General features: G+C 41.5%; 2 protein-coding genes across 12 annotated transcripts in view; one reads left to right on the top strand and one right to left on the bottom strand.

Moving 5' to 3' along the window:
* Positions 1-3: 3 nt before the first annotated feature.
* Positions 4-25,974, top strand: fzd3a (frizzled class receptor 3a). 5 transcript variants are annotated; one of them, XM_061754779.1, is made up of 10 exons: positions 25-139; positions 719-739; positions 834-1,296; positions 12,467-12,663; positions 15,757-16,219; positions 17,493-17,792; positions 17,870-18,121; positions 20,552-20,700; positions 21,729-21,986; positions 24,389-25,974. In XM_061754779.1, exons 3-10 carry the CDS (start codon positions 1,096-1,098, stop codon positions 24,627-24,629), a joined length of 2,061 nt encoding a protein of 686 aa, XP_061610763.1. In that variant the 5' UTR covers positions 25-139; positions 719-739; positions 834-1,095; the 3' UTR covers positions 24,630-25,974. The 5 variants fall into 5 exon arrangements, with proteins under 5 accessions (XP_061610762.1, XP_061610764.1, XP_061610763.1 ...); XM_061754778.1 differs by lacking the exon at positions 719-739 and having other exon boundaries at positions 4-139; XM_061754780.1 differs by lacking the exon at positions 719-739 and having other exon boundaries at positions 4-139; positions 21,632-21,986; positions 24,389-24,554.
* Positions 25,781-27,889, bottom strand: part of cdc42bpab (CDC42 binding protein kinase alpha (DMPK-like) b) — a 102,973-nt gene continuing 100,864 nt past the window's right edge. For all 7 annotated transcript variants that reach the window (XM_061754774.1, XM_061754777.1, XM_061754771.1 and 4 more), the window contains one exon: positions 25,781-27,787. In XM_061754774.1, coding sequence (XP_061610758.1) covers positions 27,656-27,787 — 132 coding nt within the window. In that variant the 3' untranslated portion in view covers positions 25,781-27,655. The remainder of the gene's footprint in view (positions 27,788-27,889) is intronic.

Genomic DNA, 27,889 nt, shown 5'->3' with positions numbered 1-27,889 from the left:
GGAGGGGGAGGACAGCGGCGGGGGTCGTGGGTGGACGACAGGAGGGTGCGGGTAAAGGGACACTCGCACATTGTTACCAACTCGAGGAGCGGCGAGGACACCAGGTCGTTCCACGTGAATTTTCGCCCCAGTGGCCTGGGTAAGGTCCCGTTCGAAACAAGCCGTTTGAATGTTGCCCGGAATATGGACTGTTTCTCGTGTCCACCTCTGCCAGTGGCCCGCCGTTAATTGCGGCGAATGAACAACTTACGCCGGCGTGAAGGTGGCGTCAGAAGCTTCAGCGTCGCTGGTGTCGGGATAAAATAATTGTCTGGCTTCGTTTGGACTGATGAATTTGGCTGAGTTCTCTGTTCTGAATTATCTCACGTAATCTAATTGTGGACGGAGGACGAGCAGCGTGACGGCGAACTTGTTAGCTAACGTTTACGCCCTCACGTCATCAGCCTTGTCATTTTCATCTCACCGCTACTAAATAACGTTAATATTGCTTTACTGCTTTTCATATATACTGCGTTCACGCAGTAAATATAAAGCCATTCATTTGTTATGGGTGTGTATACAGTCAAATAGCCAACATGCTGCAACTTACATCATACAAAACATTCAGGTAATATTAATATTGCAGTCATACATGTGTTGTAGGAAACCAATGTGAATAAAAATAACAGTACTAGATTTAAGTATACCCTTCCTCTAGTATACATTTGTGTTTTTCCAGGGTTGATATGTTGACGAAAGGGTGAGTTTTTTTGTTGCCGTCCTTTATGTGTACTACACGTTTTGGGTACAGTGCGGAAAGATATATGCCAATTCCGCTTTGTGTTATTCCCCAGATTGCCATTGAACATTATATGTCATCAGAGATATTTTGGAGAGTCGTACGAATCATTCGATCAAGGCGCAGCATCTCAAAGGACCACAGCATCTCCGAGCCGATGGCGTTGCTATGACTCAACCGCAATGGACGCAGGCAGCTTGAACCATGGGCGACCGCACTGCCGGACCCTCGCTGTCTTCTTGTGATCTGGAGAGAAGGCAAAGTTTTAACGGCCAGTGCTGAGATCGCGTCTCTTCTGAGCTTCTCTGCTGCCAGTCATGGGTCTCCTATGGCTGGTGTCGGTGTCCATGATGACAGCGTGTGTCGCCATTCCCATGGACGCAGCGGCGGGGAGCCACAGCTTGTTTACCTGTGAGCCCATCACGCTGCGCATGTGCCAGGGGCTCCCGTACAACACCACCTTCATGCCCAATGTGCTCAACCACTACGACCAGCAAACAGCCGCCCTCGCTATGGAGGTAAGCTACAGAACTGACACAGCAAAGATGTGTGATGCGGGTGTCGAACTCGTTTTTGTCATTGGCTATATCACAGTTAGGATTTCTATCTATTCATTTGTCTCTTATTTGCTTTGTCCTATAAGATTTTGATGGGTTACCGATTTTTAGTCCAAACCGATAAGCAGTATTCGGAAATCACCTTGGTGATGAAGCCCTCCATTTTGTGACATTTTAAGTGCACGACTGAGTAAATTATATTTGGAGGATTGCACAAAAACAACTAAACCAATTCCCACAAGTTTTTTTTTGTGTAATGATGGGTTGCTGTTTAAGACAAAATAAACTGCTGATACAGTAATCGGCAGTGAACTTGACTTAAATTTGGTAATGTAACGTAACTGATAAATAACGTACAGTTGAATCGAAAATACATTGTTTCACTTGGATAGGTAGCTGCTCGTTTTGTGTTACAATACGTGTCCTCAAGCCATTCAAGTGTGGCTTTCTTTAGCAATGTTTGAAAAACTACTAGAAGTGCAGATGCTGATGAAGTTGATAATCCAGGAATTGAAAAAAAATGTACATTGTGAAAACTGGCTTTTTACAACAATTTGCCTGAATGATGCATTGGACAAAATTTAGGCATATGCAGGAGTTGTCAGTTTGGCAGTCGTTGAGCGACATCTGCACCAATTCCAATTAAGATGAGTACCACACAGATACCCACCTCCTTTATATATCTAAATTTTTTTCAGTTACACAGAGAAATTATGGAATATCTTTGAAAATCCCTTCACTGCCATCAGAAGGTAGAACAAAATAATGCAGCATATCCCCAGTTTTGTGAAAATCGTTGATTTATTTTTCACAGAACCCCTCCAACGAACAGGAAAGATGAATGAACAATAGTACCTACAGTAATACGTTGATGAAGATATTTTTCAAACTGGTAATGATCACGATTTATGGAAAGATAAGATACATACGACATTAAATGCTTTTATAAATCGAACAACTTTTATGTTCTTCCTGTTAATATTTCAAGCATAATATTGGGACATTTATTATTCAGAAATTGTGATTTTGAAAAAGTATTTTGGGATTTTATCTCCTTTAAAAAACAGTAACTAACAGATTAAGATGTTACAATTATTATCAACTAGACACCAAAGTGATAATAGTTGAGTCAGCATGGACTAGTCGCTGATGATTTTGGTAGTTTCTCAGTACAGTACTATAATTGTAAAAAAAAAAAAAAAAAAAAAAAATCACAGCATGAGGGGATGCTAACAATCTTTATTCACTGACAATTAACAGATCATTCACCAAATTTACACAGAACATACATACACATTAGAACACAAGAGCACTAACGTGGGGTGGGTGAAGGCGCGTGTCGCGTGATAGCATTTCCAGCCTGAGAAAAATGCAATTGCTCGCTGTGCTTGTCGTTAGGCCAGCCATGTAACATTTGCACAACTTGGCCAAACGAGGAAACTGAAACAGCGATTTCTGCATGGTGGGAATTTGCGGTGTTTGTAAATAATCACGGACCTCTTCATGTACTTTGGAATAATTCCATGCGCTCTTTCCACTTCAATAGTGTGTACGTCAGGATTGAAACAGACGGCAAAGGCATATTCTACAATGCAAGCTTTTATTTGCAACTGCAGGCAACAACGTCCCAGTCTGCTGGGCAAGACTTGGGCATCATTGACATAAACATCCTGTAGCCGGTAAAGTCAGACCTTCAAAATAATAGCGTGCCAGCATAACAAGACAGTTTGCACAACAGTGTGGCCTGAAAAAATGTTGGTTACAAATGTTCAAAATCCTGCTCGAGCCTTTTTCCCCCTTGTTCTCGCTCACTTGCCAAAGCTGCACATTTACAAGTAGAAGCAACTTGTCAACGTCACGCTCTAAATATTTTTGTGGGGTAGTAAAGTCTACTAGTCGATTAGTCCGTACAACTCCTAATTACTATACGTGTTAATGTCTCTCTGTCACTGTGACAAAATAATTTGTAATCCTACGTTTGTCATTGATTGACTTGATTGGGGTTACAAACAGCTTGCACCTGAATAATTACTTATTGCGTTGGAGGGAAAAAAAAACATTATGCCAATGGAGTCTCTTTGATTGAATACTCTTTTCATGTCACACACTACTAATTAACAGACACGTCTCAGTATAACTCAGTACAAAGCGATCAGACCTAAAATAGCAGCCTCGAAAATGACCACTAACATAACGTTACTGTCCAAAGAAAAGTATCAACAAATTTAGCAGGGTTTTCTTCTTTTTATCCAAAGCACAAATAGCATATTTTTTTGGGTGTGTTTTGGCTAGTAACAGAAATGTGAAAAATAAATAACATTGGATAGTACTGTATATGATAACGATAAATTGATACCTCTCTTAAAAGACTCAAACTGGCTCGGAATTGGACTTGATCTTCAATCTTTTTGCTGGAAAGATTTAAAGCATTGGTGTTGTTTTGCGCCTAAGGTATTTGAACTATGTGTAATATTGTTTACCATCAAAATGATCATTGGCTACCATTTTTCTCGACAAACACTCTCATTCGATCTCACTGTATGTGTATGTATTTGCCTCTGCTTAACAAGCGTCTATAAGCTATCTCGAGAATGTGATCACATTTTTCTCTGAGCTGGAGCTTTGTCCAAATAAGATCTGTTTTGCCCTGGATATGGAAGAATTATTATTTTTATACATTTTTGGGGATGAATTGATTCAAAAGCAAAACACTGATCATCATATTTTTTCAATCACCTTTGTTAGGAAAGTACTTCGATTTATACACAAACATAAGAAAATACATAATGTGTATATTTAGAATAGACCATGACACTAATAGTGGTGGTGAAGCCTGTATATTGGGTATCATGATGGTATTTTTTTATTTTTTATTTTATTTAATACTCACCTTGTTGTGGCTGCAGAGAAGTAAAAGTACTCACATCTGCATACAGCCTCATAAAACCAAGACATCTTTTGACACATCGTACTGTGTCATAAGTATACAGTATGACAGTACATGTAGAATATCATATTGTTGAATAAGAGTTTTATTTCTGCTTCAGCTGCTGCCCTGCGGACATCAACACCCTAGATATAGTCTTCACCATGGCTAGTTGCTTATACAGTATGTTGCCTTTAGTAGGTAATACAGTATCAAAGTGATAGCCTACTTTATTCCGGGGCCTGAAGTGTATTTCCAAAACATTAAGAAGAAAATTAATTCTTAATATTAGCCCCCCAAGGGCAGTGAGAACAGTGCATTATTAATTGTCAGTGATACATACAGGCGGGTTGTCCTAAAATGGTTTATGGCATACACATAGAGCACGTAGATTGTAATCCACCTCAATATGAAGGGACTCTGGCGACATTTGAAATCAAGATTTTGATATGTTTGATATGTTTCACTGGGACGTAATATAAAATGTGCGCTTGCTTTCTGTTTGTTTCCATCAATGGATTAAAGATGAAAATACACAATTTATTGTTTTCTTTATCCTTAAGATAATCCGTACAATTCACAGCCATACCGCAATCAAGGAGCAGATGCATTCCCTCATTAAATAAATCCCATATTTTATATACTGTTGGGTGATCCTGGTTGAAGCGCAATTTTTTGAAACATGTATTTCAGTCTATCTATTCTGAGCGTCGTGATCCCTTGGGCTTCGCTTTCCGAATGTCACCCCTTGACCCCAGCCCAGCACATCAAGTGTAGCGCTCCGCCGGCCATCTGTGCCCGCTCCACCTTGCCGAGCTCACCCTGGTCGCGTAGCCCAAGCAGAAAAGAGGAGGAAAATCCAGAATTATGTAACCCGAGCACGGCTTGCGTGGCTCTCGGGCACCGTGTCACACGCTGTGCTCAAATTTGCCATCGCCACTGGAAATGATGATAATCTCACCATACTCGCACATCGTCTACCCACACGGCATTCCCGCTCTTTTTCTGTATTTTTATTTTGCTATTTTACATGCAAATCTTGAAGAAAATACTTCACCATTATTATTTTTCTGATAGAAGCCATTTTTTGTAAGCAAGTATTGTTGATCTGAGTACCGATCGCAGTGTGTGGTAGTCCCGTGAACAGAGAGAGCACGTCTGGCTTTGACTGTGTTCACTTTGATTGGTCATGGATCCACAATTAAGTCTCTTTTAGAGGCCAGAAATGCTGGTTGCGTCCGGAAAAACACACAGGGCCCAAATGTGTTCCAAATCACGAGGACTGTTGCCCTGTTTGCTCTTGTTTTGTGGGTAACTCGCCCTAGATCCAGTTCATGGGAGAATTCAAAGCCTTTAAGATGTTCAGGGCAGGCAAATGAGAATTGACAGATGATTTTAAAAGGAATTAGGTTCCTTGAATAGCCAAGACAATGATGATGAATGCCGTGCAGCGTGGAGAAAATGGGAGTTGGACGAGAACCAACGCCTGTCGTTCTTGGGGCTTTTGTGTAAACCCCTTTAAAGCATTGTGTCGCTGGTCTATTTCAGGGGTTTCTGCTGGTATACTCTATTCATTAACTCATTTTCTGTGTTTATAAAATACAAAAAAAAAGATCAAATTATGTTTTCAAAAAGATTCCAAGTTAACGGTGACGTAGCTCCTAAAATGAAGACGTTTATTTTAGATTTACTGATGGATAGCTCTTTGTACTTGTTTTTGTGTCATATATCTGTACCCATATGGTACAAGGTAACGGAGATTTTTCTGTTTGTTGTATTCCTCTTTGCTAAACCCTATCATCATTGACCGCCGAATGACCTCTCAGCCAAAGTGGGACACCGGCCTCAGGGCTGGGAATTGGTTATTTCTGGGCCACAATGATACTGTGCCGAAGTCTCCCAAGATAAGTGGGAGCGTGGCGGATTTGACTGGCATTTACAAAAAGAGAAAAGAAACTGGGTAAAATCCCTTCTTTGGAGAAGGATGAATGTGGACCAGCGTAGCTTCATCAAAGTGAATCACCGAACTGTCCTGGACATCCAGAACAGACAGCCTTACTGTACAGTAAGTTCCCAGCTCATTGAAGAGCTACTGTATGATAATATGCTCTTCGTTAGTTGGTAGAACCGCCCCCCCCCCCCCCCCCCCCCCTTTCCTCTTAAAGACAGTACACAAGCTTCCAGAGTGTTGTTTTGGCTTACATTATATCCCGTTAACGTGTGTCTCCTCTACCAAAGCAAGCCATTCACCAGAACTGAAGTGGGATACACAGTATGCTTCACAAGGTGAAGGCTGAAATGATTTGTTCCGCTCAGAGCGCTTATTGTGACAATTTTTTTTTTAAACATGGTGGTTGATTTTGACCATAATGGGTGAACATCTGCACACCTACAGGAAATTTGCGGGATGCTTACCTTAGGGCCGTTGGCGGACATCACTTAAGATGATTGATGAAAGGATAGCCATTCTGTGATGTAGGTTGTCATAGGAGTACTTTGGTGATGCTGGAATATTCTGAACAATGCTTGATCTGCTAATTCCAAAGCATTTACATTTTCTGGACTTTTTCTTGATAAACAACAAGCAGTATCTGTTACCTTTGTTTTACCTGTCACAATTACACTTGAATACTTTTCAGATATGGTCTGGTATTTATACATACAGCATATCAATTATCTCCTCACGTTCTTACCTTTTTTTTCATTTTTCAAAAGCCATCACTATCCATATGATATATTTGCATCAAGTCTTTCTAAAGACCTATTACATGACACCACATTTTACGAAGCACTGAGAAAAACGACACTGTTTCTCTCTGTTTATATGATAATGATGTTTTGTAGAGTAAAAATAGAGAAGGTGATCATGTACAATTGTGCCATATTCAAATATCAAAGGACATCTCGAGCTGTTGTTGCATTTTTGCTATTCAAAATTGTGAGCTTCAATACGTTTCTCCAACATAGCATACTTTTACTGTGGCATGACCAGAGATGAATATTAAAAATTCACTTTTGAAAAACACTAAAGAGCAATAAGTTGATCTGTGCGTGCATTAATGGCATGTAATGCAAATTACAGTGCTTTTTGTCATTTTTGCAGTTGTGAAATGGTATAAAGAAATGAAAACTGCGTTTACTAGCTCATTCTCATGTAAATATACCCTGAGTCTTACCCCTATTATTTCATACCACTGTGTCTAAAGTTTGCCTGAATACTTGTAGTCACTAGTGGAAATAAAGTATTACAGAGCAACAGATTGAATTGGAGAAATGGTGTGAGGTGAAGAGTTTTTTTGGGTTGGTTGGTGTCAAATATAGCCATCGTGATAAAGGTACAAAAGAACACTGAGTCAATAAACTGGTCTTTGAAGTAAGGTTCAGGGTCTGCTAAGGTTGCTGAAACGTCAGCAATATATTAACAATACTTTGCAGAGCATGAATTGTTCACGTGAATCCCAAGCTGCCCAAGCTTGTTTTCAAGAAAAGCCAATTTAAAAACTAACAAAAAAAGAAGGCAGGGTGTATGATACTTGTTTTTTTTATGTTGTGCGCTCCACAAATGGTGTGCAGTGACACAAAGGCTAATAACTGGCCTGTTTTTAATCTGCTCAGTCTCATTTAAACCCATGTTCTTGTCCTTTCATAGTTTTTTTTTTTTAAGTTGATTCAGGTTTACAGCACATCCAGCCACACTGTGTCATGTTACAAATGTCGTACGAAATAGGACAAACTCGATACGCCACCCCTGCTCTGTGAAGAGGTTTGTGAAGGAAAAGCGCCCGGCTAGTAAAGATGTATCCCTGCTAAACACTCGCATAGAAAAAGACACAACACGGTCTGGTAAAGCCAACCCAGTGTGACCCAGGCTTTAAAAGACTCTCTTGTTTTATTTAATGTCCAACAGCGTGTTTATTGGCTGCTGACTGAATGAGAAGCTCATCCAGAGAGCGAGGCACCGCTTCTGTGAGTGTGTGTACACGGACATTACACACCGTGGCAAGGTTTTGAAACACTTTCTTAGCAGCAAATGACACGACTGACTCGGTCAACCCATCCCTCTACTCTCTCAACCCCCCCATCTCTTTTGTCCTTCCCCTCCCCCTATGCAGTGCTCACCCGTTGCCCAGGAAACTGTCCCAATTGTGCTATTAACAATGGGAGTGGAGGCTTTCTTGCCTCCCGGGAGGTGGTCCCCTCCGCCCCGCACCCTGACCTCCCCGAACCTTGCCCTCCCCCCGCCCCAAGTGAAGCATCAGTCGTTGCCATGACGCTAAGGTTGGAAATTTGAAGAATTGGAATGGTAGCAGAGGAAAGAGGAGGGAGAACGGGGTGATGGGAGTTGTTGATGGGAAGAGAGGTGACTGGGATTTTTATTTTGTAAAAGATCAAATCAGCAAAGACCATTTGGCCGCCTTGACCATCAATCACAGCTGCCTTCATTGAAAACAAATTGCTTTAACATTTACGAAGACATATGCTGCCACATGAATGAATGAACTTGATAGGATTAGGCAGTATTAATAATTGAAAGAACTCTGATCTTAATCATATTCAAATAGGCTGCATAATCAGCAAACTGCTCGGGGGTGAATCTAAGGTCAAGGCTGTTATTATTATTTTTTTTCAATCCTAAAAGCTGACAGAAATTTTGTTTCACCTAATTTTAAAAAAAATTACAGAAATGTAAACATGGTACAAGATATTCTGCCACAAACAGGTTTAAAATTTGAAATGAATCACGAGTTTAATCTTTGCCACAACAGTTAGGTTTTTGCCAAAGCGTGTTTCTCTCTCTGTTGTCTGTCTGTCCATCTGTGATCAGGATTACGCAAGAAAGGGCTGATTGTCTTTGAACTAGGTGGATGGGTGTCGCCTTGGAGGAAGGCTTGTACTTTTGAACATGTTTTTCATACTCATCAATATTAATAAAATCACCATCATCAAAAAAAAATTACCTTACCTACTACAAAGATAAAAGCATTTAAACTAAGTGATATACTGTGATAGCGCTACTAACACACTCATTTGGTATAGAAGTATCTTTTATTTGTAATAGACAAACCTAAGTCTCAAATTATGATTTTTTTGGGTCACAATGAAGTGCAAAAAATCTAATAAAATACTTTAAAATTAGATACATACACTTCAGATTTTTCTAAATTATTGTTTTATCCAAAAGAACTTTTGATGGTTATATTAAAAGAAAAAGTAATTTCCATTTATAGATAAAGAGACATCTTAACTGTCATTAAAGGGATGAATTAAAGTGAACCTATGCTGTTGGCAGGGGATAGGAACTAGGCAGGCCCTGCCGCAAATAGCGAAAATCTGTCAATAATTGACACCCTCCCAAGAAGTGTTTAGAATTGCCTATTAATAGCTTAAACTGTAAATACTGTATAGCACAAACTATGATCCCAAAATATAATTTCAAATTCATCTTAGAACATTCGCCTCAAAATGGCTTGCAGATAATTCGATTTAAAAAAAAATGCACTGGAAGAGTGCATGTATAATGCCTTTGTAGTCTGTAAAAATACCTATTGTCAAGCAGTAACGAGACACCTGTCGTTTTTTTAGCTGGAGCTTTTTAGCAGACCAAAAACATACACATGCGGCAAAGACTCTGCGCAACCTGAGCTAAATTTAGCTCCTCCCTGAAATACAAAGATCTTAGTTTCTCAGTCGAGATGTACAACTTCAACACACATCCTTGACACCACTTACTGCTTTCCTATTAGCTAGGACTTTGGCACCATCTTAGTGCAAATAGCTGAGAATAGGTTCCTTAGAAACAATGTGAATTCATGAATAGTGAGCTGCAAATAGGCGGGTAATACTGTAATACAATTTAAAAAAAAAAAAAGCTTTTCATCAGACAGCAAATTTATTTTAACAGATTATTAAAAATCTCTCCACACAGTTTTGTGATTCTATTTTAAATTGTATTTCTAGCCCACTTGACAAAATGCATTTCCGACTCTAAAAATAAATATGAGAAATGGTTGATTAATCCTCACAAATGACTCTTAAGAAGTTTGAGTTGCCAATGAGCCTGCAATTACAGGACATTGGAACAGTACCAACCATCACCTGTGCAAGCTTACATGGTGATTGCTCCTCACATGCTTTAATAATTGGACCAGTGGTTGACCAGCTGTTTCCACTGTAGCCATTAACATTCAATCCCCCACGGAGAAGCCCCCTCAGGCTCTTTTGGATGGATTGGTGCTACTAGTTGCTTGGGCTCTATGGGCCATATGTCAGCAGCTCCGGCCTGCCCCGCGCCAGCCTGCATGGTGGCTATTGACTCTTGTAATAAAATGGCTGTCGGCATAGTGAAGAGGTGGAGGATGGGAGCTATGGAAGACCAACTTTGAATAGTGGAGTGGGTTGAAAATAGAGAAAGATGGTGAGTAGGAAAAAGAATATACACCAGCTCTTTTTATACATGGACATCATCAGTTCTTGTATCCTTTGTGTAATCAACCATTGCAGTGTAGCTCTCTTGTATATGTTGCCTGATATTAACTATGTCAGTAGCCTGCAGTAAATAAAGCCATCAGAAAGATAAAAATGCAAGATCTGTATGCAGACATTTTATCACAGTAAGTGTATGCCCAGCAGCTTGAGCAAAATAAATCTAATTTAACTAACAACAACAACAAAAAACAGCTACATGTAGTCAGAATTTATTTTATTCTGTACAATTTTGGATCCAATGATGAAACAGTAATTGGAAGAATCTCACGACAGCACAGTGTGTAGAGATTAATTATTTGGCTTTCCGACTCACTGACCCATATGTGGAAAAATAATCTGGATATCACAAAGGCCTTGCCAATGAGTTTTGAAATAAAATTGTTAGAGCACGGTTATTTTCAAATGTGTACTGCATTTGAAATTTAAGTGTAAATGTGGGAAAATGATTGTCATTTAACTGAAATGAGAGGTATTGTTTTTCATGGCAAACGCTGTAATTCTGACTGTCAATGGAAAATGCTTTGATTTACTGTGATTGCTGTCATTTCAAGGTGGGTGAACAATCTAGCTTGTGAAAGTGAAATGTGATGACCTAATTTGTTCCCAAACAAATCAAATGACACAAGAAGGCTGATTGCTCTGAACGATATCCCCTCAATTGAGCTTTTATATTTTACGAAGGTCAATTGCCGCTTTCTCTCTAAGGGTTCCCCCTACTGGTCTGGTGCAAACAGCCCTGGAATTTCAACTGGGTTTCAATTAATCTGTGCCACAGTTAGGTGGCTAAATGTTTAAGTTGTTTTGGCCACAGTCGCAGATCCTCCTAAATACCCTCCGCTCTAACAAATCCACATAAATTGCCCCCTCTGCCTTTCCTCACTCCACCCCCTCAATCCCTGCTACTGTCTGTCATACAAGCTTTACATTTTGGGGCTTGGGTGTGCTTGTATGCTTCAATATTTGGGTATGGCAGGAAGCACCTGATGTAGAAACATCAGGTGCACCCAAAGGTGTTACAGAATCACACCTTGACAGTTGACACTAATTTGTTATTGTGTATTTCACCAGATTTCGATGTTAAAAAATATACCGTGTGTGCTCGTGTGAGTGTTTGCGCATGTGTGTGCACACTTTAACAACAGGGGTAAAATTACACTTTTTCAAAAAATAAATTTGTCGGAATATTCTGAAATATAATATTCTGCAAGATGTGAGTATTCGCCAATTGGTGCCACACATGGAGCAAATTCAACAATCAACGAATGGTTATGATTCGCATCCCTTGTCACAGTCCTAATTTGTGATGATCAGGGAGTGAGTGTGATCATGTAAAGAAAGTACACTACTGTATTTCCGTTGTTACTTCTGCCCATGTGTACACAGAGTGCTTCAGTGTGTCAGTTAGTCACAGCGTGGGCCTCCTTGCTACACAAAGGCCCTGTCAGCAGCAGTACGTGTGTGTAGTTGTGTGTGTGAGTGTAGGGGGATGTTGATCTTGGGCTTTCCCCTCTGGAGGTTGGCAAGAAGGAAGATGGACACAGGGGGTATAGAGGATTATTACAGACACGGCCAGTGTTGTTTTTACACACTCATCAACTGCAACTGTCAGACGACATGCTCCGTTGCCTCCTTTGTGCCTCTCTGGCCCACATTTCAGAGCAGCATAAACACTTAAAACACACTTCCTGTGTCTTTTGTGTCTCCCCTGTCCTCCTGCAGCCCTTCCACCCCATGGTCAACTTGCAGTGCTCTCCCGAGCTCAGGATGTTTCTGTGCGCTCTCTACGCACCCGTGTGCACCGAATACGGCCGCATGACACTGCCCTGCCGCCGGCTCTGTCTGCTGGCCAAGAGCGACTGCTACAAACTCATGGACATGTTTGGTCTCAGCTGGCCTGAAGAGATGGACTGCAACAGGTTGGTGCCAGATCAGCAGCAGTTTAAACACGTTTGACTGCTGTGAAAGGAGCAGTAATTTAGTCAGCAAGAGAACATACAAGGACAGAGGCATAAAAGAACCTACATCGTCGACAGACTAAATGAAACACACCTCTTAATGTCTCCATTAATCAATCAGGGGTAAATTCACTCATTTTCCAGGTTTCCCTGCAGGTAGTGTTAAAACTGCGACTGAATAGAGTATCAAAATATTTTTTATAACACTACGTTGACTGTAGGGGTGGGAGTTGCTGAGTAACTTAGAATACGATATTCTGATACAATAATGATATTATGATGCAGCAATTTGATCGATAGGGTAGGTGAAAAAATACGTTCTATATTGCATTGTGATATATATATTGAAAACGTTGCTACAGTGGGTTTATTTAAACAAAGAAACAATCTTTTTTTATGGTGTTATAAAAAAGCTGGAGTGTCAATTAGTGTTGCAGTCAATTTTTTGAAAAATTAAAAAAAACATGTTTTCATTAGTCATTTAGATACATTGTTGACAGAATGCCAAATTTCTGAGGTCACACTAAAGTCCAAGTCATCAAAGTTGCACAGCAAGAATATTGCTATCTGATATTGGCTTATCAGTACAGTACCATGAGAAATAATGATGCAATGTTTTGATATTTTTTTACATTTGCTACCAGAACTGTCCTTGTTCCCTTCTTCCGCTTCAGACCACCCCTCACAAATTAATTTGGTTTTGAAGACAAGTTAAGACTCATGATATGGTGAAGGGCTGAGTGCCTTTGAACAAAGTGCCAAGTAGCGGTGGGATGAATAATCGCTTGTTTTATTCACTGCAAGTAAAAGTAAGTGATAGCGCGCTACCATATTATATTGTTCACGATAATACCAGTATTTTTTTAAATATACAAAAGTATGTAAAGTTGGGATATTGACAGTAAAGTATTACAAACTATGTGTCTGACAAGTCCATCAATTTTGTACATGCCTTCTCATGCATAACAGTCAAGACATACCAGCAGAGCAGCTATGTATGGGACCCACTACGGCAACATAACGAGCCACCTGAGTCAATAACTTATATTAACTGGCTGAATAAAAATTGTGATGTGTCTTTGTGCGCAGCCAAAGGTGTGTGAATCTTGTTCTCATAGCACCTCTTGCTTGCACAATAAGTCTGTTAAGTTTAAGTCTGTCAACATTATCATGTAATGGAAAACCCAAACCCGCTAAACTACAAAATATGACTATAACTTGCTCACCACGACTCTTTGGTGACAACACATCTCTTTAGTCTTGATGTGAGTGATATGTGTATTCATTTGTGTGTGAAGATGGTGTCTGTGATTTGTGATTGAAAGTTATCCACAAATTGAAAAACACGCACAGTAATGGTACATACAACCCCAATTCCTATGAAGTTGGGACGTTGTGTTAAACATAAATAAAAACAGAATACAATGATTTGCAAATCATGTTCGACTTATATTTAATTGAATACACTACCAAGACAAGATATTTAATGTTCAAACAGATAAACTTTATTGTTTTTAGCAAATAATCATTAACTTAGAGTTTTTATGGCTGCAACACTGTTCCAAAAAAGCTGGAACAGGTGACAAAAAAGACCTGAGAAAGTTGAGGAATGCTCATCAAACACCTGTTTGGAACGTCCCACAGGTGAACAGGCTAATTGGGAACAGGTGGGTGCCATGATTGGGTGTAAAAAGGAGCTTCCCTGAATTGCTCAGTCATTCACAAGCAAAGATGGGGCGAGGTTCACCTCTTTGTGAACAAGTATGTGAGTAAATAGTCGAACAGTTTAAGGACAATGTTCCTCAACGTACAATTTCAAGGAATTTAAGGATTTCATCATCTACGGTCCATAATATCATCAAAAGGTTCAGAGAATCTGGAGAAATCACTGCATGTAAGCGGCAAGGCCGAAAAGCAACATCGAATGTCCGTGACCTTTGATCCCTCAGGTGGCACTGCATCAAAAACCGACATCAATGTGTAAAGGATATCACCACATGGGCTAGGAACACTTCAGAAAACCAAAGTCAGGCAATACAGTTTGGCGCTACATCCGTAAGTGCGACTTGAAACTCTACTATGCAAAGCAAAAGCCATTTATCAACAACACCCAGAAACGCCGCCGGCTTCTCTGGGCCCGACCTCATCTAAGATGGACTGATGCAAAGTGGAAAAGTGTTCTGTGGTCCGACGAGTCCACATTTCAAATTTGGTTTTGGAAATTGTGGACGTCGTGTCCTCCGGGCCAAAGAGGAAAAGAACCATCCGGACTGTTATGGACGCAAAGTTCAAAAGCCAGCATCTGTGATGGTATGGGGCTGTGTTTGTGCCAATGGCATGGGTAACTACACATCTGTGAGGCACCATTAATGGTGAAAGGTTGCCATCCAAGCAACGTCTTTTTCATGGACGCGCCTGCTTATCTCAGCAAGACAATGCCAAACCACATTCAGGCCAGGTACGAGACTGGCCTGTCTCCCATTTAAAAATGTGTGGCGCATTATGAAGTGCAAAATATGACAACAGAGACTCCGGACTGTTGAACAGCTGAAGCTGTACATCGAGCAAACATGCGAAAGAATTCCACCTACAAAGCGTCAACATTTAGTGTCCTCAGTTCCCAAACGTTTATTGAATGTTGTTAAAAGAAAAGGTGACACAGTGGTAAACATGACCCTGCCCCAGCTTTTTTTGGAACGTGTTGCAGCCATAAAATTCTAAGTTAATGATTATTTGCTAAAAACAATCAAGTTTATCAGTTTGAACATTAAATATCTTGTCTTTGTAGTGCATTCAATTAAATATAGGTTGAACATGATTTGAAAATCATTGTATTCTGTTTTTATTTATGTTTAACACAATGTCCCAACTTCATTGGAATTGGGGTTGTAGTTGTCACATTACTAGTCATCTTGTATTGTTTTGAATTGTATAGATAAAATTAGTTATCATATCATAGTTAGTTTTAAAAGAGCGGTCATGTTATTGAGTTCAATACATAAGTAAACTTAGCTAGCAGTGAAGTGAACCTGACATCATCTTGTCATCTGCCAGGTTTCCAGACTGTGACGAGCCCTACCCCCGTCCCGTCGATCTCTTGTCCAGTGCAGACACGACCGAGCCCACCATCCCCGTCCAGCGAGACTACGGATTCTGGTGCCCCCGAGAGCTCAAAATAGACCCAGAGCTCGGCTACTCCTTCATGGGGGTCCGCGACTGCTCTCCTCCTTGTCCCAACATGTACTTCACTCGCGAGGAGCTGACCTTCGCCCGCTATTTCATCGGCGTGGTGTCCATCGTGTGCCTGTCCGCCACCCTCTTCACCTTCCTCACTTTCCTCATCGACGTTTCTCGCTTCCGCTACCCGGAGCGACCCATTATCTTCTACGCAGTGTGCTACATGATGGTGTCCCTCATGTTTTTCCTTGGTTTCCTGTTGGAGGACAGAGTGGCCTGTAATGCAGCCATTCCTGGGAGGTTTCGAGCTTCCACTGTGACTCAAGGCTCCCATAATAAGGTAAAGTGCTACAACCATGTTTCCACCAAATGGAATACACTGGAACCTCAAGAGTCAAACACAATAGAGATGCTGAGAAACAAATTGACATTATGTAAATAATAGACTCTGTTCCATAATCCAAACGTTGCATCATATAGTTCATAATGGAGTTAACTATACAGTGAACTATATGTTCCAGACACATCTGCGATAGGTGAAACTCTGTGATATAGAGAGACATCGTATAAAAAAACCTTTTTAAAATAATTGTATCCCTCCCACTCACTGTAAAAACATTTAAACTTAATTAAACACATATTAATGTATTCCGTAGTGAAACAACTGCTGCTTTAACATACATGGAGCAGCAATACATACTAACAGATCATACAACAATACTCACAGTATGGCATACAGCATACAGTGGATATAAAAAGTCTACACACCCCAGTTCAAATGTAAAACATTTTCCCACTTGTGTTTGGGATATTTTGTTATGGTCCTTTTGAAACCCAGGTTAAAAGCTGTAACTAGGGCCTTAGACAAGGTGAAAAGAATTATGAACAGTTGTAGCAAGTAGCAGTCAGTGTTAAAAAAAAGTCAGAAAAGCCTACTAGAACAGCATTTTTTGGGGGCGGGGGAGGGGGGTGGTGATCAGAGCCACTAAATGATAGCAGGTGTGTTCTGACCCCATTTAACATAAGTTTGAGTGTGATTGGTTAGTTCTTAACACAACCCCATCCCAGTTATAAAAAGTATTTTTGCAACCACATCTCAATTGTTTATTTTTACCTCCTCTCTGGAAATGATGCAAAAAAGCATCTTTTCAGTTGAGTTGTACAGGTTATAGGTCACACCACATTCACGTCACAAAAACCAGGCATTTGTACAGAGGTTTGTAAACATTTTCTAGCCACTGTATTCCCAATGTTCGGTGGGAACAGCAACTGTTAGTGCCTTTCAGTAGACCTCAGTGCTGCCCAGCATGTTGCAGCACAACGTGGTGCTAAACTGATACAACCCTAAATCCACACTTGCCTGTGTCCTGTATAGACCCGCGAAGAACAGTTGGCAAAAATGATCAAGACCAGCTTAAAAATAAGTTGGCCCCTGTGAATAGAAATATAGCCAATAAAACAGTCTACCCTAACTCTTTTAACAAAATAAGTTTAAGTGGCGACATGTATGGTTAACATGAAGTCTTGGAATGCTTTGATTGGGAATCCGCTTAACTTATAGCGTTCTTTTCTCACATTCTTCACTTTACACCCCATGTTGATGCATTTTTCAGGCCTGCACGCTTCTCTTTATGGTGCTGTATTTCTTCACCATGGCGGGCAGCGTCTGGTGGGTCATCCTCACCATCACTTGGTTCCTGGCCGCGGTTCCCAAGTGGGGTAGCGAGGCGATCGAGAAGAAGGCTCTCCTCTTCCACGCTTGCGCCTGGGGCATCCCCGGCGTGCTCACCGTCAGCCTGCTCGCCATGAACAAGATCGAGGGTGACAGCGTCAGCGGCCTTTGCTTTGTGGGCCTCTACAACTTGCCGGCGCTACGCTGGTTCTTGCTGGCTCCGCTGGGAGTGGATGTGCTGGTGAGTAAGACTCGGTGTGGTGAGCAAATGTCACTGTTTCATAGGATGACTGAAATGGAGCTCCCTTAATCGGTCAGGTGGGCGTGGTGCTGCTGCTAGCAGGAATCGCAGCTCTGAACCGTGTCCGCATGGAGATCCCTCTGGAGAAGGAGAACCAGGAGAAACTGGTCAAGTTCATGATTCGTATCGGCGTGTTCTCCGTGCTCTACCTGGTGCCTCTGCTGACCGTTCTGGCCTGCTACCTCTACGAGAACAGCCACAGGACCGTCTGGGAGACTACCTGGGTCCAGGAGAAGTGTCGAGACTACCACATTCCCTGTCCCTACCAGGTAACACTGTCAATGCTTTACCAGTAAACAACTGCTATTTTCCCCTTTCTGAAATGTTGTGTTGTTAAGCTCATGAAAATTAACATACTGACCTGCTTAAATCTAATTTAGTAAGCAATGTCGCACTATAAAGAAACACAATGCACATGTTCCGATTACATTTCTTTCTACCCTTCGTTGGTGTATGTATGTGTGGGTTCAGTATATGATGCATGTATAGTACATGTACACTGGAGAAGTGTTATGAGGACAGACATTACTGGTCGACCATTGTAGTTTTGACCGTGATATTTGCACATGCGCAGACTGAATGCTTTAGACACACGTGCATCTTTTCCGTTTCCAGCATTTAAATGTAAACTACAATTTACACTAACACTATCTCCACTGACAATCGCCAGTCTCCTCCCCCAAACTAGATGTCTGTCGTAGTACCAAGACTGACCTGTGCCACGGTGCCACAGAGCATCCAGGACTGCCGGAATATACAAAGAAGAACGAAGAATAGTAATCAAAGAAGAAATCAATAAAGCTAGGCTTAATGTTAGCTTATCTGATAAGTACATTGCGTTTGCAAACTCTTCTTGTCAATTTGTCATGGTAAAACTATGGCTGAGTAATGAATACATTTTATTGATTGATTCTACTTTCCTTGTCAATACTTTTGTTCTTCGTGGCTACCACAGTTCAAAGACCGTCCCTGCTGCGGTACACTGCTTCCACAAGCAACATGGCTGTGAACAGAGTGGAGCTGGTTTATCAAATTGACAAGTTAACAACTTTGTCGCTATATTTAGTAAAACACAATGGTCTGACCGCCTACGTACAGTACATTTAATATTTCTACTGCATATGCCGTCTCTCTCTCTGCACTAAAATAGGTTTTTAAAAGCCATACAATTGTGTTACACAGTAGCATTCATGTAGAAATGCACTGCAACCCATAGTGAGGTATTTCGTATACTTAGTTGACCTGTTGTTAGAGTAATAAAAGACTTCCAAAATTATTAATTAGTTACAGCTCTCAGTATGATGCAGTGCCATAAAGAATTGATAAAAATAAACGTATTATTATATTAATAGCGGTCTGACAGCGTCAAGTGCAACTGAGCATCCTTGTGCTTGTAGCAGTAGCTCAGGGTGCTCCTGGAGACAGCAGCTGACCTGCGACGAGTTGAGGAATGATTGTTGCGAGAAGAACGAATCGCACAGAGTTCTGCAGTGAGATGGAGGGTGTTCTCTTAATCTGACGCGTAATCTGGGAATTTTGTCAAAAAAAAGAGCAGCACTGTAATCCAGAGTGTTTGTTTATGTAGGAAGAGGTTGTTGGGTTCGAGGCAGCCGCATTGTCATAGAGTAGCTGCACACATCCAACCCCCATCTTCATAATCATCATCAACACACACACACACACACAATCGGGATCACTCCCAGTGCCTTTATATATATTTATCTTTTTTATATAAACTCGCCTCCAGGCTAGGACCTCTGCTGACATCTCCGATGGCACGCGCGCACACACACACACACACACACACAAACAAGCACACGCACACAAACATGCACACACATGCGCACGCACGCACACAAACATGCACACACATACGCACGCACGCACACACACACACGTAATAAAAATAATTTGATATATGAAGTTCACCGCTTCTAATTTTATTTCAACTGTATGTGTGTGTTCGAGAGACAAAATCAAAATTAAATAATAATAATAATAATAATTGCATTACATAGTATCATTATAACAATTGACAGTTGTCTTGGTATAAATGAAAGTGTAATACAGTATAAAAAAACATTATTACATTTCCATAATTACCAACAAAATACAGTTGAGTAAGTGTTCATCAAAAATGATGCAGCAGTGCGATTCCTGAAACTTATATTTATTATGGTAAGCCTCTGTAACCTTATGCACAGGGAAATTTTTAAAATACTCAAACGATTTAATTAAATGTATTGCACATAAAAGTTAAATGACAATTTTACCAAAATTAAATGCAAATGTTTTGCACTTAATAGCTAAATACAACTGAACTGAATTTAACAGTATTTTAGATTTTGTATGTGACAGCTCAGTTGACATACATTCTAATTTAATAATAAAAAGTTAACAAGCATCCTTGCTGCAATTTTGTTATTTATTTATGAAACATAAAAAGTATTTTATTCATTTTATTTTCATTATAAGTAGAAGTAGTAGTAGAATGTATCATATGTATTATTATCATTATCATTGCTTAACCGTGATAAGACAGGTTTTCATTTTTAGAGTCAAATTTGTCCTCTGCTTTGTCAAACGAACGTAAACAATTCCAGGCTGTCCTGTGGGACACCTTGCGATTGTGTACGTCCACCCTTTTTGTCGTGTGTGACACCTAAGTGTGTGTGCGTGCGCGTGTGTGTTGCCCGTAGGTGGAGCAGAGCACTCGTCCTGACCTTTCCCTCTTCCTGATCAAGTACGTGATGATGCTGATCGTGGGGATTCCGTCCGTGTTCTGGGTGGGCAGCAAGAAGACCTGCTTCGAGTGGGCCAGCTTCTTCCACGGCAAGAGACGCAAAGAGTACGACAATGCTGCAGTGTGCACACACACACACACACACACACACGTTTCACCCACATCACAAGGGATGTGTGCTGTTGTCTTTTTGGTGGGATTTACATGTTTCAAATTGAAAAGTTTACAATTTACAAAGTACACAATGGCGATTTGACATTTCCAATATCCTCCGATCGGAATCTGGCCTCTCCCCCACCAATCTGATATGCAGCCAATGCCGGCCGGACGTCATTGAAATAGAGCGACGGGCCGTGCGTTTGCACCTCACGGAGGGATTTCCCCGACTTAATCCACGTCTCACATCACCAATAAAATGTCGCAACAATACAAACCATCAATATTAAACAAAGACACAATCGCGCTTTATGAAGCCTCTTTTATTATGTTTTCATACAATATCGTGTGTTTGTTATTAACGTATAATAATAATAACATATTGATTGGATAGACAAGTAAATTGAGTTACGATTTTGGTTACGGAACAAATTGAACTTGTAAGTCAAGGTGCCACTGTTAAGTTTAATATAAAGTTGAACATGGCAGCACATGGAGGCGGAATTCCGATCGGACAAAAGAAAAATCAAACATCCACATGGCAGCCAAGAGAAACGCGACAACATAAACAGAATAGATTGTTGGGAATAAAGCAATACAAACAAAGGAACAAATATTCAAATTGAGGTTTGGTTCTTCTCATAACATTTACGAGCTTCACAAGCAACAAAAATTAACAGTAAAAAAACAAAAACTAATACTGTCAGCATGCGTGTCTTTGATGAGTTCGTGTGTCTCTGTGTGGAGGTGTGTGTACATGTTGGCCAATGTGCGTTAGTGTGTGTGTGTTGGTCTTGTTGTCTTTCTATCCTTGTGACTTTTGAGGCATCTGCGTGGTAAAGCGTCTCCTTGTCCACACCCCCCTCCTAACTGACTGAAGAGTGTTGAGCTCGTCTCCCGGCAACTCATCCGCTCACCCGTCTCCCCCCCTTGTCCCGCTCCCCTCACCTGTCCGCCGTCCCCCGGCCCCTACGCAGCGCCATGGTCAACGACAGCCGGCAGGTCCTGCGGGAGCCAGACTTCACCCGGCTGCTCCTGAGGGATCCGCACGCGCCCGTGGCGAGGAAGTCGCGGGGCACGTCCACGCAGGGCACGTCCACGCACGCCTCCTCCACCCACCTGGCCGCCCTCGACGAGCCCCCCGGCGGCGCCGCCAGTCGGGCGGGCTCGGTCCGCAGCGGCCGCTCCGGGTCGAGCAGCTTCCACGGCAGCCCTCGCCGCTCCCGAGACGGCAGGTACGTCCGAGAGGTGGTCTTTGCTAACCTGAGGCTCAGCCGTTTCAGCATGTATTCGATTTGCTTGCTGCTTCAGGTGCATGTACTAGTACAATTTTTGGTCTCCCTTGTAAATCAATTCACCACACTAGTAGGATATCAGATAAATGCTCAAACTACTAGTTACTGAATTATGAATGAAAACTAGTGTACTGTGAATAAATGCTCCATTCCAATGTTTATCCTTTGACATCTGTGATGTCCAGCTTAAGGTCCAGTGAAGCGCTAGAGTAGCAGTGTCCAAACGAAGGCCAGCGGGCCATTTGCGACCCACCACCCATTTTTTTTTTTTGCATCCCATGACATGAACACAGCCCGCAACGTTAATTTTCCAAGCGTGGATACATTGCCGTGCAAACGCATATGTGTGTTTTCCTCGTATCTGGCCTTGAAATAGACTGGATGACAAGAGGGTTCCAACTCTGCGCATGGGTCTCACCACCTGGCCACGTTTGTTTCAAGTGGAATGAACGGCGTAAACCCTCTTGTCAGTCTCCAGTCTCTTTGTCTCTGTGGTGGGGCGGGGCCACAAGCATACAGAGCGGAGCCTGGTACACAAATGTTAAGAGTTGTTTATCTGTTACAAATCCCACACATGAAGATTACAAAAAAAAATCAGGCATTTAACAGTTTTGGTCGTATTGTGTGTAGTGTGCTTTAATAATCTCGACACGGAACAACACACACACAAATATTCTGTTCCATCGCCGTTCGATCGGGTGATTGAAAAGAAACTCCCTCTTTTTCGGTAATCATTTTTTTCTGAACTATAATTCTTACAAAAAAATGAATATGATAAGAATTTTTTTAGCGTGAAGATTTATTTAAAATTTGATGGGTGCCAGCATTCACCACCTGCTTCTCAAGCTGCCTCGGAACCGCATAAACTGATTTCACAAGGAACTCTTGCAAAAAGATGCAGAGTCCTCTAGCAGAACTTAAAGCAGTTCGAATGACTAATATTGCAATAGTCCGGTGCAATGACCATTGTGCAAGGGGCGCCGAGACTTCAAGGAGTGTATGCGGTTTAAAGTGACGAGTAGTGCGATAATCTGGGACAATGTTGATTGTGCAAACGTTGCAGATACTCCTCAGTCAGTGTGCAAATGGAGCAGATGCTACTCTGGCATGAGTGGCCAGTATATGCAAATAGTGCAGCGTGGCGAGACAACTACAGTGAGTGCTCGAGTAATGTATAATTGGCCCCACAGAAATGTGACAACGAACTCAAGTCAAAAAATTGCCAGCATGTTGCAATGGAATTGTTGGTTAGCTGTTTAAGAAGTTGATTGCAAGAGGGAAGAAGCTGTTGGAATGTCTACTAGTTCTAGTTTGCATTGATCGGTAGCGCCTACCTGAGGGAAGGCGCTGGAAGAGCTGTGTCGTGAATCGGGAGAACTCTGCTTTCCCAACACACACGAAGATTTGTACTATTAATATTAGATTGGTTTTATATAGCGGCACGGTGGACGACTGGTTAGAGCGTCTGCCTGACAGTTCTGAGGACCGGGGTTCAATCCCTGGCCCCGCCAGTGTGGAGTTTGCATGTTCTCCCCGTGCCCTCCGGTTTCCTCCCACATGCCAAAAACATGCATGGTAGGTTAATTGAAGTCTCTAAATTGCCCGTAGGTGTGAATGTGAGTGCGAATGGTTGTTTGTTTGTATGTGCCCTGCGATTGGCTGGAAACCAATTCAGGGTGTACCCCGCCTCCTGCCCAAAGATAGCTGGGATAGACTCCAGCGCTCCCGCGACGCTAGTGAGGAGAAGCGGCTCAGAAAATGGATGGATGGTTTTATACACAGGAAAGCTTTGCTTCAGAAGCAAAATTGGTTTCCGCCACTTTCTGTTCCACTTTAAGGTCCCATTCATAAACATATCACATTAATGAGCTTTAATGAGTGAAAGCTTACTCCAGATTTGTTGTTTTGGGTCTGAATATGGAGATGGGATCTATTCTGGTGGGATGCAAGGCCACAGCCACCTCAAAATTTAGAAAAATCATGAACTTATTTGTCTAACCACCTTTAATAGACAGCTTTGATGCAATATTGATATGTAAAGACAAAATATTATTCATTGAGAGACTGGTTTTAGAATGTTGATAAAGTTGAAGAATTTCAAAGTGGCCTTTGCATCCAGGGATTTTTCTGTATGCGGCCATCGGAGAAAATGTCACGGAGTAGTACTCATTGCACGCAGATGGCAACTGGTGCACAGTTTTCCTGCACTTGTAACATGTAGTTGTCCTACTAGTATGCCAAAGTGTGTCCATCCTTAAGATGTATATCATTGATATTGAATAAATGCTCAAACAGATTTCCATACTCTCCCCCTTCATGTGTTCCATCATCATGTTGACCAGATACACGGCCTCCAGCTTCCGAGCCTCAGATGAGCGCGCCCCCTACGGCAGCATGCCCCACCTGGACGACCCATCCCACACGAGACACTTGGAGAGCGCCAATCGCCTGGACGGCCTGTCGCGGCACGGCTCCGCCCACTTGCTGGAAATCCAGTCGCGGCACAGCAGCGTCAGGGACCAAGCTGCGCTGGGGGTCCCCGGAAACGGCATTCACAGGGTGCTGGAGGAAGATATGGCATGAACAATGTTGCAGAAACGTGCTCGGCCTTACGTGTTTCAGACCTCACTAGCCGATCCCAAAAACTGACTTGAAAAGGATTTTTGGACTTGGATTCTTGATCCGCCACTACTGAGTCAATCACATGGTTGATGAGAGATCCAAAGACTCACTGGCTACTTTTTGGATGGTTTTATTGCACCTTTTTGAGCCCTCGATGGTCACTCGCTCCCACTTAGCAACTAGTTGGCCTTTTTTTGTGTTGAACAGGAGGATGGACTGAAGCTAGTTCACTGGCTGACTGCAGTGTGGGAGTATTACTCATATTGGTACATCAGCTTGCTGAAATCACTCCATTCTGTAAGTTTTTATAATCAGTGAAGGTGCTGGTGAAAGAATTTTTAAATGATGTGTGATACAAAAAAAAGAGAGTTGGGAATGTCAGGGCTGAATCCAAACTCCTGCCTTACAGCCTCAACAGCAACACCACGGAAACTGATTTACTAAAAGGTTTGCGCATGCAAAAACGGGCACAAAGTCATCCATTGTGTGTGCCAAATGCTCTAAAATGACAGTTCTTACAGCCTTTTTGTTTGTGCAAGCATTTTTTGAAATGCCAGAAACAAAAATTATCATGAAATATTGTTGATTGATCCTTCTATTTGGGATCTTGGTAAAAGATCGCAATCTTATTAGATCATGTGCAACATGTTCAGCAACAGCGCCCAATCTGTTAGAGTGAACACAATTTAGCATCCGCTATTCTAAATGGTTGCAAGTCAAATCTGAATAGTCATTGCTTGTACTAGTTACAGTGATGGGCAAAGTTTGGCTCATGGGTCATATATGGCACCACTGAGCATTTACATTACCAAGAGTCCTGCAATAATTTGGATATTGGTTAGTATAATTAAAGAGGATGAATTATTAAAATACACTTTTTTTCTTTACCTCATTACCAAATGACATGGCCCATCTCTGCAGTTTTAAAAATCAAATGTGGCCCTTGAGCACAAACATTTGTCCCCCGTGTTAGACCATTATTTCCCCTGGTGGCTAAAAGCTGTGCATAGATGTACAATGTTCTGTTAAAACAAATTTACATTTTTTTTTTTTTTTTTTAATAAATGGAAAAAACAAGCATGTTTACTTGCTTACACAAACGACACACACAGTGTATTTGTAACAGCCCTCCGTTTTATTGAAATACATCGGAGTCAGGTTAATATGAGTCGTCCACGGAAGTGTGGCAGCCAGTTCCATACATTTTTTTTTTTTACCTTACACCTTAAATATTTTTGTGCAAAAAGACTCTACATCACCTGTAGTGGGTTATCCTCAGTAAAACGCCCAAACCGTTAAAAAAAAAGAAGCAAATCCAAAGGAAAAATAAACCAAAAAAATGATTTCATCTATAACATGCAAAACTGTACAAATTATTACAAAGCAATACTAGAAACACAACCAAAGTGTATTATATGAAAGAGCAAAATATAGAAGGTATTGTAGATAAGACCTCACTGAAATGCAAAGGCAATGGATTTTTCTATTTTCCCGGTTTTCTCTCCACAGCAGCCGTAAAACTGTTTTCATTCGCTCCTGCCATCAATCATCGTATTGCTTCCAACCTTTTCCTGAGTTAGTCTCTCTTTTCATTGGGATCATTTTATTTCAACTGTACAACAATGGCCGATAATAGAGGTCCTCTTCCCTCTGAGATAATACATTCCACATACCAGGAGACAGTTTCAATCAGAATCAATTCGCCTTTGTTAGTAACTCAACTAAAAAGAACACAAACACACACGTGTGGAATAGTGTTTTCAAAAAGCTGAATGCGGAGGAATGACCACAATGTATTTGTTGTTTCCCTGACAACCGTACTTATGAACAGTGACACATTAGAAGTAGTGAAGTGAATATTTCAGTTCAATATTCACGTGCTAGTGTCCTGTTTAGGGACAGTTTGCATCCACCAGTACAATAAACAAAACAAGATAACAGTCAGAGCTATGAGAAGCAGATTGGGTTGTGAGTGGGAGGCCATAAGGAGTTATCAAAGAATAAAGCGGTCCCTCACAGTGTTGACATTCTTTGTTTTTCCACCACACTTTTTTTTCTCGTACATGAGCAGATGATCGAAACAACATTGTTCAATACAAGCAAAGGCTGCGCCCAAAGCCCGATGTTGCCCTCTTTTTTTTTTACGTTGCCATTTTTTGGATTAATGAAGCTCGCACGCGCACACCAAGGCATTTGGCCGCATTAACATCACCTCAGTGTGTATGCATGTTCATCCAGATTTCACTCAAATGCAAATCCAAATGCCGGGGGGATGGGGGAAGTATTAAAAAAAAAAGTGAAAATCGCAACTCAATCAATAAAAGAAAATTTTTAAAATGGATTCTGAGTGAATAAAACCCCAAATCACTTGAGAATAAAATAAGGAAAATAAAAGTAGATTTTCCCCGTGTAGTTCTCGATAGTATTTCCTTATCATATATTACTCTCTACTTTGAACCTATGTACATTATTGTGGTGGTTGGAATGTCCTTTACACTGGACCAATGAGGATGAGTGATGAGGTCGTCAGCTTTATTTTGGAAGGAAAACGGATCATAAAGTCACCGCTCTTATTAGTGGGAAGTTTAGTGTTAGCAAAGTCTGCAGGTTGGTTGGGGAGGAGGAGGGGCTCGTCCGCTTCGGGCCACCAAGCAAACCTAATGCTTCTCGTCTAAGAATTGATAAATAAATTAAAATATTGTCCCCTAATATCCAAAAGGCTCCTATGTACAAGTACAAATCTTTTTTTTTTTTTTTTCTGTCTTTGCATCTGAATGAGGCAGGGAGGGTGGGGTCGGTCGATGCTAAAAAGAAGGGAGCGTTTGATTCGGACACCGCTTCTCCCCCCAAAAAACACCTGTGTGATTCCGCACTGAGGAAAGGAGGGAGGTACGGTTGTGTGGGCGTAGAAAGGGGATACGAAGAAGGGGAGTCGTGTGCTGTCGCTGGGTCGGCGGGCTGGTGTGGGCGTAGGCGGGCGGGCCGCCTCATGTGTCCCAGCCCATGCGGTCAGTGCTCTCCAAGGACAAGGACTTGGTCTTGTGAGGCGAGGCCGGACTGGGGGGGCTGCTGAAGGTGGAACTGTTCGAGGCCGTCGAGTGACGCGGGGAGTCAGAGTCCTGCAAGACAAAATAAAAAAAGAAGTTTAGAACTGAAACAATACTGCATTTACAACAATGTTTATTTTTACTCTTTTGCATCCCCTCGATGCACATGGAGAG

The sequence above is a fragment of the Phyllopteryx taeniolatus genome, chromosome 18 (assembly GCF_024500385.1).
Source record: "Phyllopteryx taeniolatus isolate TA_2022b chromosome 18, UOR_Ptae_1.2, whole genome shotgun sequence".
Lineage (NCBI taxonomy): Eukaryota > Metazoa > Chordata > Actinopteri > Syngnathiformes > Syngnathidae > Phyllopteryx > Phyllopteryx taeniolatus.
This window is presented reverse-complemented; position numbering and strand designations above follow the sequence as displayed.